The 20,852-nt window shown below is 37.8% G+C and overlaps 1 protein-coding gene across 6 annotated transcripts in view; it reads left to right on the top strand.

The window, feature by feature from the left end:
• Positions 1-20,293, top strand: part of ppm1ba (protein phosphatase, Mg2+/Mn2+ dependent, 1Ba) — a 139,161-nt gene extending 118,868 nt beyond the window's left edge. For 2 of the 6 annotated variants that reach the window (XM_078557191.1, XM_078557190.1), the window contains exons 4-6: positions 3,618-3,729; positions 10,910-10,967; positions 15,939-16,694. In XM_078557191.1, the coding sequence (XP_078413317.1) occupies positions 3,618-3,729; positions 10,910-10,967; positions 15,939-16,190 (422 nt within the window). In that variant the 3' untranslated portion in view covers positions 16,191-16,694. Of the gene's footprint in view, positions 1-3,617; positions 3,730-10,909; positions 10,968-13,648; positions 13,722-15,513; positions 15,579-15,884; positions 16,695-18,388 lie in introns of those variants that run through there. The other 4 variants (XR_013578714.1, XM_078557192.1, XM_078557193.1 and 1 more) reach the window with 4 other exon arrangements.
• Positions 20,294-20,852: the final 559 nt, after the last annotated feature.

The raw sequence follows: 20,852 nt of genomic DNA, 5'->3' as shown, positions 1-20,852 counted from the left end.
ACAGATCGCTATATAATTTGAACTTTGGTTTATTTGATGCATTAAGTTCTTCTAGCATCAACCAAATAGTTTTGTGTCTAACATTTCTTTTGCCTAAGGCTTATCATTCTCTGTTTTCTCAATATAATTTAACCCTTGCAGCACCACAGACTACAAAGTATCTAATTCTGGGTCAACTGGAAGATGCCTGAACTGTCTAGCTTGAACCCGTGATCAGCTGCGTGCCGCCATTTTACATGGACGGGCCAATTAAGGCCCACCCAGCGTGACGCGCATCCGAAGCGCTTACCGTTATCTGTGTGGGTGGGGGGTGGAAGAGGGAGAGTCGGGGCCTATGCTCTTAAGCGCATGTAATCTTCCTGAGGCATGGAGCTGCCTCAGGGAGATTAATTTCATAATAAAACATTGGAAAAAAGAAAAAAATGAAGTTACTCAGACATGTCCCCTCATGTGACATGTTTATGAATTTTCAAAAAACATTTTATTTAATTAATAAACCCGTCATGAAATCTCATCCTGCACGTGGATGAGGTCCCATGAAAATGCGACGGCTGCCTGGGCTCTTTACTTGCCCACCAACCTTAAGGTTGGACGGGCAGCCTTGACAAGTACTTTAATTAGTTCATTAATGGCCTTAACAGGCCTTTGACAGTTTGGCGGGTGCACAGCCAACTCCGATGCGCATCCGCCGAACTGAAGATCAGAGTGACGCTGAGTGACATCAGGGCGCACACCCAACATCACCGTGCGTCATTTTACGTGTCGGCGTGTGGGACAAGATTCTGCCCCGTGTTTTTCTTTTGGCTTGGCTGGTTTCGTAGAAGTTTCAAGCCATTGTGTCCAAGGCAGGCCTTGTTCAAGATTTTAAAATTATGTAACTGAGGTTCAAGCTTCACTACCTGCCTTTTGCATGGTATGTCCCAAAAATATCTTTGAAGCCTTTGAGAGCAAGTTTCTAAGCTGCCTTTAATGGATTTATACTCTTTGTACTTTGAAACCTAATTGGACTAGGTAATGAAACCCATGCTTCCAAAAGGTCACAAGTACATAATGTTCATCAGAGCTTACCTTTTCCCATGCTGGCCGAGCAGCACATTCCTGAGGAGGGTGCCACTACCTCAGTACATGGTCTCATCTGTACTAAAAATGTTAAATAAGTACTTAAATCTGAAACCCTCATTTGCACTTCAGGTGCTGATGCACAGACAGATTGCCATTGCACCCCTGTTATAAAATCAACCTTTTTGACAGTTTTGTTTTGGTGTGGAGTCCTCCGCCTTCCTTTTTAAAGTAGTGTTGAAAGTTCAGCTGCTCTTACATGACATTTCAACAAGTACTAGTATCATATATACTGCTTTATCACATCTCTGACCTTTATTCCAACAGGATTGGAGTATATAACAGGAATAAGGAAGTCTTGCTACAATTGTATAGGGCTTTGGTGAGACCACATCTGGAGTACTGTGTGCAATTTTGGACTGCATATCTAAGGAAGGATATACTAGCGTTGGAGGTTGCGCAGTGAAGATTCACTAGATTGGTTCCTAGGATGAGAGGGTTGTCCATGATGTGATGCTGAATACATTGGGCCTATACTCTGGAGTTTAGAAGAATGAGAGGTGATCTAATTGATCAAATACAAGATTTTGAAGGGGTTAAGCTTGAAGTGCAAATGAGGTTTTCTGATTTAAGTACTTAATATTTTTAGCAGAGATTAGACCATGTACTGAGGTAGGGGCATCCTCCTCAGAAATGTGCTGCTCAGCCAGCATGGGAAGCTAGGACAGGATAGACACTGGGGGGTTGTTTCTGCTGGCTGGGAAATCTAGAACATGGGCACAGTCTCAGGATAAGGGGCTGATCATTTAGGGCTGAGATGAGGAGAAATATCTTCGCTCAAAGGATGGTTAGTCTTTGGAATTTTCTACTCCATGTAGATGCATCATTGTTGAATATACTAAAGGCTGAAATGGACAGACTTTTGGTCTCTTAGGGAGTCAAGGGATGACGGGGGCAGATGGAAGGTGGAGATGAGGCAAAATATCAGCTATGATTTGTTAAATGGTGGGACAGGCTCAAGGGGATGTATAGTGTACTTCTCCTATTTCACGTGTTCTTAAATGTCCCAAAGTGCAAATTAATTTTTAAGTTCAGGCAGCGTTACTAAGTTAATCATGGCAACAAGTTTACACATGCTGAGAACCTACACAAAGCAATCAGATGAATGATAAATTTAGTTATTTGGTAGTATAAAACTTGAGTCCTGCTTGAAGAAAGAGACAAGTCTAAGGTTTTTGTCTTGTATTCATCAGGACACTCACAAGAATACTAATATAAGGGGGAAAGTAACGATTTATACTGTACGTGAAGAGTGTGCTGATTGGTTGGCAAGTGATGTTGCTATGAGGAACACACCACTGATGGTGACTGGCAGTTAACTGCCAAGCATTGATGAAATTTAAACCAGGCAGCTTGACCTTGATTGGTCAAGGTATTGCCCTGAGGAATGAGTCAGTGAGTGGCTGTCACTTACATTGTGCCCGTGTCAGCTAAACAAGATATGTCCATTTTATGTCTGTCTGCAAAGAACAGGGCCCTGTGTATTAATATATGTAGCTTCCAGTGCACCTAAATGCATCACATTGCGAGTCCGACTGACCATCTTAAATTGGTAGTCAGTGTAATTCTTAGCACATTGACGATTATTTAGCAAATGTTGTCCAATCGCTGAATCACATTTAATGTTGGACACTGTGTTTTCAGTATATTATATTTCAGTATATTAATATACTGGACCATGTTATTTGCAGACAGAAAGGGCGTGTACGTACACTGTACCTGTTTCAGCTAAACAAAATAAGTGAAAGCCACTAACTGACTCATTCTTCAGGACAATGCCTTGACCAATCAGGGACAAGCTGCCTGGATTAAATTTCAAACGATGCTTGGCAGCTAACTGTCACTCACTGTCAGTTGTGCATTCTCCATGGCAACACCACTTGCCAACCAACCAATCAGCATTCCGTTCACATACAGGATAACTTGTTGCTTTCCCCTTATATTGACATTCTTGTGAGTGTCCTGATAAGTGCAAGATGAAAAGTTTAGACATGACTTTTTTTTTCAGCAATACTCATGATAAATTTGTTTTAGTGGTGTTGGTTGAGGGAAGAACGTTAGCCCCTGCTCCTCTCCCAAGTATGCCGTGAGCTGTTTAGCAAAAGGCTTTAAGCTTTAATATTTAATTTGAAGCTCATCAGCTCTGACCACGTACTGCATTGAAGTATCTCGAGTGGGATTTTGACCCACATCCTTATTACTGGAGGTGACACTTACTTTGGATGAAACAATGATTTAGCTATATCAAGTTTAAGTACAATACTTCTTGTCCAGCACAATTGTGTGGTGTTGGCAAAAGAATTTTGGTATATTTTTCATATATGTTGAAGTATCTCACTTGGGAATCTCCAGATTTTTTAAAATAAGTTTACAGGTGTACAAAGCAAACCTATCAGTGTTTTTAAAAGTTTGGAGGTAGCTGCACAAAGCACTCTGGCAAATTTGTTGCTTAAAAGTACCTTTGCTTAAATGTTCTCACTTTTAATGACCAATTCTAGAAATAATGCTGAAGCCCAGTGAAGAAGGAATGCCTGATTTGGTTCACGTGATGCGTACCCTCTCCATGGAGAACATCCCTAATCTACCCCCAGGAGGAGGCCTTGCAAGCAAGTGAGTATAAAATACCTTGTAACCATAATGACTGTCATAAATTTTGCAAACATAGTACCTTTGTGTTTTTTAGCTCTGTAACTGGTAAAAGGAGCAAAGAAAAGCCCCATCCTATTGGACAAAATCTTTCTATGCTCCTACACAATTTTTGTTCTCAATCATCCACCACCAAACGTAGCTTCTTCCCAATTTTATTACAGGAAAACAAATCACTCAACACATTTGAACCAAAGCTATGGTAAACAGAGGTTTCTGGGATACTAGATGAGATAAAAACAAGTTAAGTTACTAGGAAGGTTGGTAGTACTTAAAGTAAGTAAGTCTCCAGTCCAAATGGAATGCATCCTAGGTTTCTGAGGGAAGTAAGGATCGAAATTGTGGAAGTGATGGCCTCAATTTTGCATCCTCTTTACATAGAAGGATGGTGCCAAGAGACCAGATGTTTGCAAACGCTATCCCTTGTTCAAAAAAGGGGAGTAAAGATAAACCTGGCAATTAATTCCAGTCTTAACATCTGTAGTAGGGAATCTTTTAGAAATATTATAATTCTGGACAAAATTAACTGCCACTTGGAGAAGGGTGGATGAATAAAAGAGAGTCAACACAGACTTATTAGGAGTAAATCGTGTTTGACTAACTTGATTGAGTCTTTTGAAGAGGTACAGAAAGGGTGGATGAGGGCAGTACACTTAATGTTGTGTATGTGGACTTTCAAAAGGCATTTGATCAATTAGCACATCAGTATACTTGTTAGCAAAATTGAAACCCATTTGATAAAAGGGGAAGAAGCAGCTTGCATGCAAAGTTGGCTAAAAAAATTGTGATGAACGGTCAGACTGGAGGTTAGTACACATTGGAGTTCCTTAAGTTTCAGTACTCGGACCACTGTTTTTGATATACATTAATGACTTGGACTTAGGGGTACAGGGCATAATCTTGAAATTTATAAATGACACAAAACTTGAAAACATAGTAGACACTGAGGAAGATGGTAAAAGACTTTAAGAGGACATAGGCTGGTGGATCGGATGGACACATTGCAGAAAGTGAGAGATAATACATTTTGGTAGGAAGAATGAGGAGAGATAGTGCATGCTAAATGGTATAATTTTAATGGGAGTGTAAGAAGAGAGCAAACTGGGCTTGTGTACAAATCTTTGAAGCTGGCAGGAATAGGTTAACGAAGCAATTAAAAAAGCTTATGGGACCCTGGGTTTTATAAATAGAGACGTAGTGTACAAATGCCAGGAAGCTCTGCTAAACATTTATAAAATGCTAGTTCAGCCCCAGCTGGAGGACTGTATCCAGTTCTTGGCACCAAGCTTTAGGAAGGACCTGAAGGCTTCAGAGAGGAAACAAAAAAAATTTACTATAATGATTCCAAGAACGAGGGGTTAGAATTATGTGGGTAGACTGGTGAAGCTGGGATTGCTGTCCTCAGAACAGTGAAGGCTCACAGATTTGATAGAGGTGTTCAAAATCATGATGGGTTTATATTGAATGAATAAATAAAGAAAAACTGTTTCTAATGATTGAAGGGTTAATAACCAGAGATGCAGATTCGAAGTAATTGACAGAAGAACCAAAGACAATGTGAGAAAATAATTTTTCTACAACGAGTGGCTAGGATATGAAATACTCTGCCTGATAGGATGTGGATACAGGTTCAAAAATCGCCTTCAAAAGGCAATTCGAAATTTTTGAAGGCGAAAAAGATTGCAGAGAATGGGGGTAGAGTTGGGAAGTGGGACTAACTGGATTACTCTTTGAAAGAGCTAGTACAGACTTCTTTCTGTGTTGTACTATTCTGTGATTCCCAAAGCAAAAGAAATATAGCTGTAATGATGGTTGTTCACCCATCTAACAATGCACCCCTAAAATTTCAAACTCTCAAATTTAACAATTTAGGAAAAAGTATTCCACCTACTCGGTGTTTTTTCTTTGCACAATCTGATGCAACTTTCTATGTCTCATGAACGTGCTCCATTGTTTGCTAAAAGTTTTTCATTTGTAATATTGGAATTATTATATTTAAAATGTGTTATCCATCATGTCCTAGAGATTGGTTAGCACATGACCACCACATTAATTAGCGATATTAGGTACAGGGAGAAAAAACTTTATAAAGAACTTAATGAGCATTGCTGTCGGAGATCAGCTATCAAAAATAGGTTTTGCTACTAAAGTATTGGGATCAATTTTAGCTACTTCAAAAGTGTAAATCGCATGAATTTGCTGGAGGAATATTTCAGGATGGCTGATATAGGTCAGTGCTTATTTAGTTGCGCCACTGATGACTGCCTGATTGTTCCCTGTTTGTAATTAAGCAGATTCAGAACACTTGATAGGTGAAGAAGACTAGTCACTCTTCAGTGGAAACAACGGGCAGAATTTTGCCCTTGGTAGGCGAGCAGGCAGCTGAGCCCCACCGCCGAAACAGGGCCTGCTGCCATTTTGAGTGGGCGGGCCAATTAAGGCCCGCCCAGCGGCCTGCCCGACAGGAAGCGCTATGCGCCTCCTGTGCGGTGGGGGGAATCCCCAACTGTCAAAGTGCGCTCTTTCGCACATGCGCGCGAAAGAGCGCACTGCTCCCTGAGGCAAAGTGCTGTCTCAGGGAGTTTACTGACAGGTAAGAAAAGTCAAAAAATAGAGAAATATTAAAATTATTAACATGTCCCCCCTCATGTGACAATGTCACACGAGATGGGACATGTTAATAAGAAACTCATAAAGTTTATTAAATTTTTAAAAAACGGACATGAAACTTCATCCCGCCAGTGGATGAAGTTTCATGAATAATCTGGAGCCCGCTGGGGCTCCTGGCCTGCCTGCCAGCCTTAAGTTTGAGCTTGGACAGGCAGGGTCTTTAATAAGGTTGATTAGCCTGTCAATGGCCTTAATTGGCCATTGACAGATCGGCGAGCGGACAGCAGATTTCGCTGTCCACCCGCCTTCCTGAAGATTTAAATGGACCGGGATGACGTCGGGGGTTCCTCCCGACATCATCCCGTGTCATTTTCCCCTCGGCGAGCGGGCCCCGCCCCCAAATCACCAAGGGGAAAATCCTTCAGAACATTTTACAATACACATTTTCTGAGTAGTCTTCCTCTGTACTGAAGGCAGCAGAAGTATTTTTTAGCAGCAATTTCTTTTGAAGGTGATGTTGAAATTTGTGAACCATTTTTGGCATTAGATGCAAACGAATTTTAACCTGGGCAGTCAAGTTATCTAACTAGGTCAAAAATAAGATCTGAATGGGGTACATGTTTGGGGTGGGAGGGGCTGGTGGTGGTTGGGGAGAAGAGAGGGAATAGATGTCGGAGAGTAACTTGAGGTAGTTTTTGGGTAAGTGATGGTCTGGTTTGTCCATTGAAAATCCAAATGCCACACTTTTCTAACTTTTAAAAAAAATCCTATGACTTATGTATGAAAGTTAACCAGAACACACAACTTTTAATGGAAAAAAATTGCAAGTATGCTTCCTAGCCCACTTAGAAATGCAGCATCAATTTTATGCTTTCAAAATTTAAACATTTCTTTCCAGGCTTTACGTACAGGTATGTTACCTCAAATCCAGCTATCCAAAAGCCGGCAATGTCTGAAAACTGGACATTTTTTCAAGTGGGCCATGCAAAGATACACAATGGGGACAAGTGTATAATTAAGTTGAATGATTTAAGCATTCAGCCCCCAAAACATTTCTATCATTTTGCTAGTTTTAGGTAATTAATTAGGCACAAATCCACAGTAGAAGGCAAAATTGCAAATGTGCCCCCTGGCCAGTAGTAGAATGAAGAACAAAATGAACGCTTCCATGCAGTATCATGCATCTGTCATTTCCTTGCTCTGAGTGGTCTGAGCGCCTCTTGAACCCACACGGCCCAGCTGGACCCGAATCTTTGTCACAACATGGTGCCAGTCTCACTGTTAGTGTCCTGCTACAGCTATCTCTGGTGAATGAAAGTACTGTATGGCAGTTTCCTTTGTTACTGACAGGTAAGCAGCACCTCTAACCACCTATGGAAACTATACCTTACATGACCTGAGAATGAAAAGAAGCAACACAGCAGAAGGAAATAGCCAGACTGTAGAGCCAAACAAGATTCATAAGGCAGGGATAAGCACATAGGAATAGACATGTTGTAATATGCATCAGGCTGAAGCCAGTCATCACTTTGCCTCTGAAAACTGGTAAGATCTGAAACCTGGCATGGATTCGGTCCTGAGGTTGTTGGTTTTGAGACACTCTCCTTCACTTATGTTAATATCTAAGTATAGGTAATGTTGTGTATAACTTAAGTTACTACTTGCTTTCACCTGCCAAGGGCTTTGAATGATAAGTTTTTTGGAAGCCGATGGTCAACTTTTGTTGGTTAGTTTCAGGACTTCCATTTATGTAGTGCTTTTCACAACTTCAGCATATCCCACAGTGAAGTCCTTCTGAAGTATAGTCACTGTTGCAATGTAGGGAAAAACAGCAGGCAACTTGCAAAGCAAGGCGCCACAAACAGTAAGGAGACACATAATCAGTCAATCTATTTTGGTGTGGTGCTGTTGTTGTCTGGCGCACTGACCTCTACCTCGCAGAGGCTGAGCGTCAACTCGCAGACACTTCCTCCTACCTCCCCCGGACCATGACCCCACCACTGAACATCAAGCCATTGTTTCCAGGACTGTCACTGACCTCATCTCCTCTGGAAATCTTCCCTCCACAGCTTCTAACCTTATAGTCTCCCAACCTCGGACAGCCTGCTTCTACCTCCTACCTAAAATCCACAAACAGGACTGTCCCGGCAGACCGATCATGTCAGCCTGTTCCTGCCCCACGGAACTCATTTCTTGCTATCTTGACTCCATTCTCTCTCCCCTTGTCCAGTTTCTTCCCACCTACATCCGCGATTCCTTTCACACCCTACATCATATCAACAATTTCCAGTTCCCTGGCCCCAACCGCCTCCTCTTCACCATGGACGTCCAATCCCTCTACACCTCCATCCCCCACCGGGATGGTCTGAGGGCTCTCCGCTTCTTCATTGAACAGAGGCCCAAACAATCCCCATCCACCACTACTCTCCTCCGTCTGGCTGAACTTGTTCTCTCACTGAACAATTTTTCCTTAAACTCATCTCACTTCCTCCAAATAAAAGGTGTGGCTATGGGTACCCGCATGGGCCCCAGTTATGCCTGTCTCTTTATGGGGTATGTGGAACATTCCTTGTTCCAGTCCTACTCATACCCCCTCCCACAACTCTTTCTGCGGTACATCGATGACTGCTTCGGTGCTGCTTCATGCTCTGGATCTGGAAAAATGTATTAATTTTGCTTCCAATTTCCACCCCTCCATCATTTTCACGTGGTCCATCACTGACACTTCCCTTCCCTTCCTTGATCTCTCTCAATTTCTGGTGATAGACTGTCCACCAATATTCATTACAAACCTACCGACTCCCACAGCTACCTCGACTACAGCTCCTTTCACCCCGCTTCCTGTAAGGACTCCATCCCATGCTCTCAGTTTGTTCGCCTCCGTCGCATCTGTTCTGATTATGCCACTTTCAAAAACAGTTCTTCTGACATGTCTTCCGTCTTCCTTAACCGTTCTGATGAAGGGTCATATGGACTTGAAACATCAGCTGTATCCCTCTCTGCAGAGGCTGTCAGACCTGAGTTTTTCCAGGTATTTTTGTTTTTGTTCTAGATTTCCAGCATCCGCAATATTTTGCTTTTATCTTACTATTTTGGTGATATTGGTTTGACAAATATTGGCCAGGACAACTTTGCTGCTTTAATTTGAATAGTGCCATGGAAACTTCCATGCCTATTTGGCTGAAAGACAGCACCTCCAACAGTACAGCACTCCGAGTACTACAGTGAAGTGTCAGCCTGGATAAATGTGCTCAACTCTGGATTGGGGCGGAACCCACAACCTTCTGATTCAGGGACTGAACCAAGTCTGACACCTTAGTACAGATCAGCTAGAATTGAACAGGCTCGGGGGACTGGAATGGCCTACTCTTATATAATTATCTGTATTCAGCAGTTTCGTCCAGTCATAAGTTAAACAGCCCATTAAATACTTCAAATGTCTGAATAATTTTTCTTGAATGATATTCTTTGACTATGGGACAAAATAAAATGGCTCTTTAGGAAGAATATATTAAACAGGTACTAAAAATAATTTTTAAAACCTATATGGTTTTGGTTGACAAACTTCTATGAAACTTCAGATTTCTTGGATTATTAACTTTATGACCCGGATTTTGCAGTCAACGGTGAAGTAACTACGCTTAGCGCTGATCCCGAAGAAAGCTGTCCAGGAAGATCTAGTGAGCTCTGTGGCATGGATTTCACTTTTCCTAATGTTAATTTCATTCTGGCGTCTGCTATAGGGGATCTCGGGTGTTCAGCAACAGTGATGTCATCAAGAAAGCTAGGCAGCCAGTCACATTAAAGAATTCTCATAAGTAAATCAGGAAGTAACGAGCTGGGTTTATCATTTACTTTTTATAATTTTACAGAAAGCAGAATAAAAATTAGGACACACAAATGGAATTAAGGTAGAAGCTGAAATATCAAACATTTTTACAAAATTAATTTTTATTTTTAAAATCTTATTTTCATGGAATGGAGAGATTTGACATTCCAGAAATATAAAATTTGTTTTTCCAAGGAGGTGGTTCAACAGTAATTATAACATTGTGTCAGTTGGAAACCCAGATATACCTCATTCAACAAAGCATAGCCTTTTCAAGGGTTTTATAGCCAGAGTGATAGTGTAAAAAGTGCAAGTTTATGCCAATTCAGTGACTTCTTGATGATTTTTTCATCTGCAAGGAGTTCAACACAACCTGTGGAGGAGTGAGGTATCAGTGACAGCAATTTTTGGTTTTCCATGTTTAACAGTACATTTGTGTGTGTCAGAAGTCGTTGTCAATTTCAGTGAGTAATGATGGCGAATGCTGACAGTTTCACAGTCATTACAACAGCAAAAGCCGGGCCTTTGTATTACGAAAACGCACTTTGGATCCAAGGTATGGTGGTATTCTATGGATCTCTTGTATCCAAGTTTAGCTACGTTCTATTAAAGGTAACAATGTTTTACTTTAAGTATTGCTTCATTTTTTCACAAGTAATCGAAACAAGAAACATTTGTCAGTTCGTGTTTCTCTCATCCCTTTAGGCGCAGTGTGATCGAAGCTGTTTATAGTAGACTGAATCCGCACAGGGATGATGATGGGGTGAGCTTTATTTTCTTATGCACATAATATTCTTGTACTGAACAAATTAAAAGTGAGTTGTTTATCATATTGTATATGTAATGATCACTATGATATTTGCTTTTCATTTGATTATGTAAATCTACTTAATCAATGGGTTTGCTTGCAGTAGTGTGTCACTTGATGATCTTTTAATTATTCTGGAAAATATCTTTTTGTCATGCAAAAAAAAAGAAACAATTTCTGACTGCCTTTTATACTTTTGTGCTAGATTTTGAATCAAAAACTTAGTGTATTACAAAACTTGTAATTTGTAGAGTTGGCTTGTCTAATGGCACAATTTTACCTCTTACATAGAATTTTATAGTACAAAAATAAGCTAGTCAGCCCACCAGGTCTATGCTGTGTGTGCCATTCACTAACTATAGGTGTAAATCCTTAATTTTTGAGTATAAGAAATTATTTAGAAATGTATTTGTGTAAGCCTGCACAAATTAATTAGTTCAACAATACTTCAGTAAAAATGTAGAAAGTTATTAAAAGTAACATTGCTTTGAAGATTTGTTGAAAATATAAAGCAAGATATAAAGCAAAATGCATTAAATAGTTTTTTTAAACTTTCATTTTTTTTGTTGAATTATGCTCACCAAGATAAATGCTACTGAGGACTGGAATTCTTTTCCATTTCTGACTCCCACTGTATGCAACATAAATTATTGGGGCAAATATACCTTAGGTTGGCTGCAGAGCAAAACTCCATGCATTCTGCTCCTAAGACATTTGCCATGCTGAAGCTAAAGTGCTACCTTCTGCATTAGTGCTGATTTATTTCACTTCCCACACTATTATGAATTAGATTGTTATCGCTCTATCAAGAATTTGGATGAGAGTACTTAAACTTTCACATCTAAATTGCATTGTGTTGAAGGGAACGTCTGTTGACTTTTTCCAGAATTTAGGCTGCTTGATTTAATTATACCAGAGATTCATTTAGAATTGGTTACAAGATACCAGAAGCTATTGAGTTACATTAAGCCCTATGTTATCAGGCAAAATGGAATTTGAGCACTAAAGTTACCTAGCATTTGAACTTGGTTGTATAACTTAGTTGAGTTTTAGTTCATTTTATGTGCTGTAGACATGTATACCCAGAATTTGCTGGAGTCAGTATTTTGGCCATTTGATCAGAGCTGAAAAGCTACAGAGACCTCTTCTATAGGGCAAAGTGGAGGGCAGTAGAAAGAGGGGTCGATCCAGGCATAGTTGGATGACGGATGTCACAGAGCAGTTGCAGACGAGCCACAGTGGATGTGTGAGAATGGCGCAGGACAGATGATCACCTGGTAGGCGTAGCTACAAGCTGGACAGTACATGACAGGGATCTCTCATGGTGAATGTCATGAGTTGTTTTTTCCTCACCTTTCAGCTCCAATTAATTTTGCGTTGTAAATTGCTGTGAATGCAATTTAATAACTATATGGTGAGGTTAACGGACATTGGTGAATGTAGGGATGCATAGTCTATCTCTTTAACCAATGAAATTTAAGAATTTCGATAGTAAAGCTCCAAAATTTTAGCATGGACATCCTTTAAATAATCAGAAGTTTATTAAAATGTCACCAAATTACTTGCAGGAAGATGCATAATTCTAATTTTTTTGCCTATAGGATATGACACACAAACAAGACAGCCTCCTGCCTAGGATTCAAACAGTTTAATGCATGAAAATCTGGAACTGCTTACACCGGGAATTTGTAAATTTATTGTTATTTGCAACAAATCAAATTTCTACTTAATCTCTACTAGGCAGAAACATTTCTTGCGTTGTCACCCAGTTAGCTTGCCTATTGTCAGAGACATTTGCACCTAGTACAGCACTTTCCTTTAAGTTCTATAATTTAGTTGCATTCCCTAAAGCATTTTTCTTCTCTGAAGGGTTTACTTTTATAATTTCTCAAGTAAACTTGAATCCTGGTTGTGTGCTTTATGCAGGAGGTGAGGAACAATTTTTAATTGTTAACTGGTTTCAAAGTGGAAAGCTATTGGAAAGACAAATTATCCCATAATAGAATCCTTAAACCATAAAAATGCATGATAAGTTTTTTTGTAGCATAAATGTAGTAATTTCTTAATATTCATGGGGAGGTTGATGACAAGCTCTAGTCTTAGGAGCTCACAACGGAGTAATGCAAATCGTCCAGCAAATTGTGGTGATACGCAGTGCACAGCGTACTTCGCACCCGTCACAAATAGTTTTTTTTTCATGAGTTAATACCAACATGGTCCATGAACTTGTCATTATTTTTGTCAACAAATTCTGGTTCATAATCATCTATCTTTGGGAAGGTAGAAAAAAATTATCTTTTTCAGTTTGCTGTTGAATTGTACTTCCTACTCTTCATTCAAAGCCTGGGACATGGTACCACTTAATGTATTTTAGAGCCAGCAGTCAGTACAAGTATAAGTCACTCAGATCCCTAGTTGTAGAAAGTAAAGTATGGAGAGAAAATAATTTGTAGAAATTAGGTTTAAAGAATAAAAATCTAAATGGCACGCTTAGATTATGTCTAATTTTTCAATTCAACTTCGAAAAATTTTTGGATTAATTTTTCTGTTCTTTGATTGTAATGAAATGTGGTTGGGAAGTCTTAGTTCAGTTTTTAGAAAGTGCAGTTCCTCACCCAAAACTGTTTGGAATTTAGAACAGAATGCACAGAACCGGCCATCTTATTCAGAAGCTGTTGCAAGAATTGGGAATTCCATAATGGCGTAGTAGTAAGTGTTCTTCTGAAGTTAGGGTTGATACGTATTATTATGATTGAATAACTTTATTCGATATATATTGGACATAGTTTGGCAATGCTTAATACTAACATTGGTGCCACATAAGTGGAAAACTTGTGTGTTTCCATTCCTGACATTCATCAATTTGATGGGCATAAGAATTCAGCAGAAAATGTAAACTTTATATAACAAAATGCCTGCTAGGTCTCTTCAGGATTTTGTTTTACCCATTGGCTGCATATGTCAGTGTTGTCCAAAAGAGATTGCTGACCAGCCATATGTGTACTATGATGACTGTTTTAGCCACATGCATTAGAAAACATCTTGCATCATCATTTACAGATAAATGTACTTTGTGTTTATTTACTTAAACATCTATACCAGTCACACTGAGGAAGCACTCTCAACAACTATCAAAAACACTCAGATACTGTTTCTTATTTTACAACTTACCATTTCACCAACAAATGCACAAAGGTTGCATACACCATGCAAATGTGAGTAATGAGATCACAAGCTCACCGGGGAGACATTGTCTAGTATTCATTTTTTCACATTCTAATCAGAAATGCAATTAGCCTCATCTGGATTCCCAATTAGTCAATGGCTTGTGGCTAATACATTGGATAACAATGGCCTATGTTAATTGACCACTGATTTCAAAAGATTTATTGAACAAAAAATTCAATGTAAAACTTTCATGGGACATAGTACTATTTCAGAGGTGAAGGAAAAAGAAAGAAAATTGGTGTTACCTGTTATAATCTGCTTTTCTTTAATGGTGCAGACCATTTTGAAATTTGAACTATAAATGTTGAAATAATATTCCCTACTCGAGCACTTCTAGTAAATGGATCTAAATGGTTTTGAAATAGATATAATGTATTTATTATACATCTTAAAATATTTTTCCCAGAATGCTATAAGCCCTAAAACTTAATATCCGTCAAAGGGTATATTTTTAACTTAATTGTTTGTTTGCCTTGCTTTGAGTTACTGATGTCTCATCGCATACAAGTCTTTCAGTAGCACTATATTAATGTTAAATTTAGATTTTGCAGGCCAGGGTCAACTTTGCAGACCTGTGGCAAAGATGCATTTGCATCAAAGTATTGCCTTACTCAGGTTTAGGAGTGGCCTTTTATTCATAATTATACATTTGCTATAATTTAGCATTCTACTGTTGAAGTTTAATAATTATTCTGATACAAATGGAAAGGCTGTAAAGCAAAATCCTCATTAGTATGAACAAGATGACATTCAAGTAGCTGCAGTAGAACTTAATGGGAAACTACATTAATCATATTTATGTAACTGAGAGAATACTAATCTTAAGGTTCTAGATTTAGTTGGTTCCTGTTTTTATTTTTGCAGTGTTTTCTAAGAATAAAACTGTGGGGAAAAAAAGGGCACAACATGTAATTTCCAAAAGACCTAGGTTACAAATGCCACAAATCAAAATAATGTAGTGAAATTTTATAATCAATACTTGTTCAGTGATTCAACCTAAAAGCCAAATTCACAACACACATCAGATTTATGGAGAAATGCGATTTACACAGTAGTTCGCTCTCACTGGTAACAGTTCTGTATAAGTTTTTATTGGAAAGTATTTTAAAAATAGAGTAAAAGCTGTAAATTCTACTTTATTCACTTAAGATGTCTTCAGCAGAAATACACAATATCGAAGTAAAAATGCATTTTAATTTAGATAGAACTCAAAGGGGTTATGGCTGGGAAAACTGCTGGGGTATGGTAATTTTCATTTTGTGTTTGTCTTTAGTCTGAATACTGCTAGGACTATTGCATGTTGAAAACAGATTGTTGATGAAAAGGTTTTCAACACTGGTAAGCAGGTTTTAAAAATACTTAAATTATTTCATAAATTAACGTGCTATCAGCCTGATTGTGTCATAGTCCTATTTTAATATTGGTTAGTACCTTTTGGAAGTTATTCAGCAATTAAAAGGGGCACTACAATGCAGGACTTTAAAACTGAATTCCTACGTATTCTATTGCACTTCTTTCTTAACATTAATTAGCTAGCCTTTTTGTTGCTTAGGTATAGATTCAAAGGAAGTCACAATTATGATTTTGATGCATATTTACTAACAAGAGCTCCTTTTGAGAATTAATTTTATATGTATTTAATAGTCCAAAAGATTATCATAGGCTGTTACTCACACTGGGGTATTGAATCTTGAAAAGGACCCTACTGGAGCAGATGAAGGGGGAACAAGACCGGGCAAATTGCTCGAGACACTCAGACAATTGAGAATTAATCATAGGGGGAACTACCGCCACCTAATGGAGGAGATGCTGGCTAATTACAGGCTAGCTCAGATCCAGGGGGAAGCAAGTACCACCGAACAAGCTGCTTCCACTGCAGTTATGCCTGCTAGAGAATCAGAGACCAGGTTGCGGGCTGATGAGGAGACTCGTCCTGATGATGTAAACTGAACTGATTGAAGATGTGGTAAAAAATGAGAATCACCTTAAGAGCTCATGATTCCAGCATTGTGTATCAACTATGTTTAAATTTATTACAATGCATGAGTTTGTGACCTCTATTGCATGTTTTTTTTTAAGTGTTTTGTGCTTGTGGCTTAGATTTTTGTTGTCAGGTCACCATAACAGCCCAAGCAGTGACAATTAATTTTCAAGACCTGTTTGTAGCACATCGATTTTGTTTGTAAGAATGTAAATATAGTAAATGCATGACTGAGAACAGATGTTTTTGACATTGATAAATCCATCATGCTTTAGTGGAAATGTCAGTTATTTGTGAACAATTCCAGTGGGTATGTTCTTGCTTTTTTGCAGCATTCAACCAGAGGGGATTGTCTATTTTGAATGTGTAATAAAGCTTTACAGTATGTCTGGGCCATTGTTTAACTTGCTCATTACATGTTCATATGGATATTCTTTCTTCACCACAATAAATATGTAAAGTAAAACGTGAAACCAGATAGTTGTGTTTTACGTTTAGTAAATGGCTTGCCTGCGGGATGCACTATTTGTTGCATTTAAAGAGAGAAACTGCAGAAAATGATTATAAACTTGTGCATTTCAATGCATTCCAGTTGCAATTTTTCTAAGCTTATTTTAAGTAAGTGCACCATTTTACACATGCTTATGATTCTAATGCAAGCATTACATTTATGTCGCTATTTCCACATCTTGTTTTAAAATAATCAAAGCCATCAGATTGTTGAGGAAATGATCTAGCTTACATGCACAGCTATGTATTGTTTGAGACTGCACAGATCCTCTGAGCCAATGTACATATTACTGCAAGAAACCATTTTGGCTAATTTCCAAAAGAACATTGCTAATGTTTGGCCAGCTAATGGGTTGGTTATTTTTAGATAAAGAATTGGTAAAATGTTTTTAGAAGTTGCATACCATAATTTGTTTCGGAAAGGTGTGTGTGAAAGTACTGGTAATGTTGTTGAGAAATTGGGTATCAATGCAGAACTGGGCATTTGTTTTCAAATTGAAAATGACACATTTCCAAAATATGTGCCATTTGTATTCTCTGGTGTATATTGATTAGTGGTAGAATGAGATTTAAAATGGAATGGATTTTTTTTCTCAGATTTTGTGTATTCTGTAAACTTCTGAATTCTGGCGAAGAAAATTTGGTTGATAAAAAGACAACTTAAAACTTGAGCTTGCACTCATTAACTATATTCTAACACTGAGTTTGAAATGCTGTGTACAAATAAAAGTACCTTTCTATAACTTTAATGTTCCACAGAAATTGCATAGAGGGTGAATTTTAATGGGACTGTGCAGGTCAAGACATCATATTGCCAACATACAGTACTGTGTTGTCAGCAGGCAAATCATCAGACAATTAGTAAAATAGCTTGAACACACTCTGAAAGGCTGTTTACTGAAAATTAAAAATCTCCGTTTTTTTGAAGACTGAACCTATAATTTAGTTATGTTGTAAATCAGTACTCACCTATGTTGTTAGTATGTGTACACTCTTGGATTACAATATGTAAACTTTATCAAAACAGTGCTAATGCACAATTTAAAAAAACTCTCAATGGGTAAATATTTCAGGTTTTCTACCTCCTTACACAGATTTTATGTTTTCTTTTCTTGCACATATTTTAATATGTTTTGGCCATACAGGTGAAAAGACATCAGAGATTGATGAAGAGCTAGGTCAATTCAAGATTCAATGTTATATAGTTCTAGATTAATTTTAGTGTTATTGAGTTTTCTTCCAGGAACCATTTAATGTCCCTTCTAAAATGTGATTACATTGAAAGGCTATTTTTACAATCAAATTTATATTTTATATAAATATGCAAATTATAACATTTGAAATGTTGCAAAACAGAAGTGTATTACAATATTTGTATTGTTGCTGGTAATCACTTTTCTATGTAAGATGAGTTATCTTTGAAGTTGATCTACCAGGATGCTTTTCTCTAGTTTTTTTTCTTAATAAGAATCCAGCTAACATGCCCTGCTACGTAGGTGTTTACTGCTGTGTTTCCATATATATAAGACAACTTTTATCCCTTTTCTTGTCTGTATTTCCTTTATATTTGATATATTCAACAAGGTAAGGCATCTACAAAACTTCTGTACACATGATGGAGATTGCTAGTGTAATAGTATTATTTTGTTTCTCACAGGGTTCCGCAGATCTTGAAGACCCCTGGTAGTTAAATAGGCTAGAATCGCTAAGAATTTCCTGGTTTGAAATATGGAAGAAACCTTCGTTCACACACCTTTTATTTACTACAAGGGAAATTAAAAATCCAAAGGATCTTCTTTTAAAGTCATTTTGTCAGAAGGGCAGGAGGAACTTAATTGTTAGAATTATACACCATTTGTTCATTTTTTTGCATATTCTAATATTGCCACTCTTGCGCATCTTCCTGTAAAACAGTATTTTGTTGACTGCCTCAGACTTACTGATTGCATCTGTACCCAACTTGTTGCCTGAAGGATTGGTGATTCTATTAGCAGATGTAATAAAGTACCTGAGGTGCATGGATTTCTAGTTTCATTTGGAAGATGCACTAAGTACTGTTAATTTAAATCTAACTCACCGGACATGAGCATGTACAAATTGCTGTATAAGGCATTACTTGATAGCAAGGTTCAAGGTTGAGAGCTTCTGCACCTATCTCAGGCCCAGAGGGAACATGCAGTGAGCAGAATGCTGTAGAAATTTATTTTGTGTAATTCTTCACATCAATTTCTGCTGTACTACCAAATACTCAGTTTTCTCTGCTGTCAGATATGCAGTATATGTTGTCTACTGCTTGCTTGAAGATAACATTGCATTTGGCAATAAATATAGCAAATGTATGGTAAAGTTCCCTTATGATTTTAAAGCATGTGTAGATTATAAGCTCTTGCTAAGCAGAACCTTTGGACAAAAATGAATAGATTAATTTATGCTTCTATGTCAATTGCCATTTGCTTCAGACATCCCACTCATTATTGCAGAAGTTGAAAATATCGCTATAAAATTTGCCTTTCTCACATGATATTGTAAATTGTGATTTTTGTTCTACATGTGGTTTTCTATTAGTATCATTGATTTGCAGCAGAAATAAAGAGAAGACAGCCTTGTGTAAACTGGGGTATAGTTTTGCAAGAGAATTGTTTGCATTAACAGTTTCAAAACTAGAGATCACATAGATTTATAAATGCAATTTAAAATATTATATTGTGAATTTAAGCTTTACAAAATATGTTTCTTAATTTTGTTCAGTGATTTTTTTTCTTTCATTCATTGTGGAATGGGCATGGTACAGAGTGGCTGTCTTTTAAGGTACTTGAAGATTCTTAGTTTGATTTGTATTTCTGCAATAACATGATTTTACTGAGTAAGTTTGAGTTGTGCATGTACTAAAGTTCAGTTTAAGCTAATGGTTGAGGGAAAGGGGATTTGAGCAGCATTGAGGGCAGAAAAAGCAATGAATGTATCCACTTGTACACAATACACTTCCTATGGATGCCTTGTAAGATTTAAATGATGCAGCTTGTCTGTTAATGGTGTATTGTTGAGAATGTTCATTGCCCTTATACGTGATTGATACATACTAATGAGTGATGCTGATTGAATTTGTATAAAATTGAATTCATTTGTATTTCTCTAACTTTGTTTTTTTCCCCTCATTTAAGTCCTTATGCTGGAAAGCTGCCTATTACCATACACCCTTGAGCACTGGTACCTACAACCAGCTTCCCCAATCGTTTGGTTCATTGTGTAGGTATGAATCTTGGCCTAGAGAGTATGATTATTGCCAGTGTTTTTATTTATTCACTAGATTTTAGCTACAACAATGAAAATGTCCTGAAGAAGATGATGTTAACAGGTGTTTTGACCCTTTGTTGAGATTATGGGGTTGTTTTAGGATAGGGGATGAAGAGTGCACAAGTGGTTTCTTATTGTCCACAGACTGTCCACTCTGGTCCTTCCCTGTACTGACTATAGTATATTCCCTGTATGATATTTGTGATGTTTCATACAATACAGTGATCATAACCACCTTGTTATCTTCAATAAAGGATTGCTAAATGCATTGTGACTTTGTATTTACAGTTTGTATCATGTATGTACTGCCCGAGAATGAACCCTATCGATATTTTGTACTCTTACCTGCAATAGAGAAAAAGCTAGTTCTTGTGATAACCTTGAGCCATTTTTACATTATTATGTGACTAGTAGATATGTAATTGCTACAGGTTTTAAAAAAGTTTGAATGAATTTTAAAGTTTGCATTTCAAAAGGGATTTTCAATCCTGTTAGATAATGGGACTCTGAATGTATCTTGAGGTTAAATATACTGCAAAACATTTATTTTAAAAAGTGGAATGATGTTTATAGTGTTACCTATTTCCATAGCGAAGACCCAGTAATTTTGTTCGATTCACAATATTGTTCCAATAGTATTCCGAAATGTAATTGGTAACACTTTATAATCGACTTCAGAACTGTATGTAAATATTAGCTGATCTCGCATTTAAAATATTCTCTCCTTAGAATCGAAGATCCAGTTGGCCATTCAGATTGTCTGTGTATTGAGTTTGTGATTTGTGTTCATCCTTCTAGATACTGAGCACTTTTAAGCGCTTTAAGAG

Source organism: Cetorhinus maximus, chromosome 14 (genome assembly GCF_964194155.1).
Source record: "Cetorhinus maximus chromosome 14, sCetMax3.hap1.1, whole genome shotgun sequence".
NCBI classification, from domain to species: domain Eukaryota; kingdom Metazoa; phylum Chordata; class Chondrichthyes; order Lamniformes; family Cetorhinidae; genus Cetorhinus; species Cetorhinus maximus.
The sequence above is the reverse complement of the archived record's forward strand: the minus strand, read 5'-3'. Positions and strand labels throughout refer to the sequence as shown.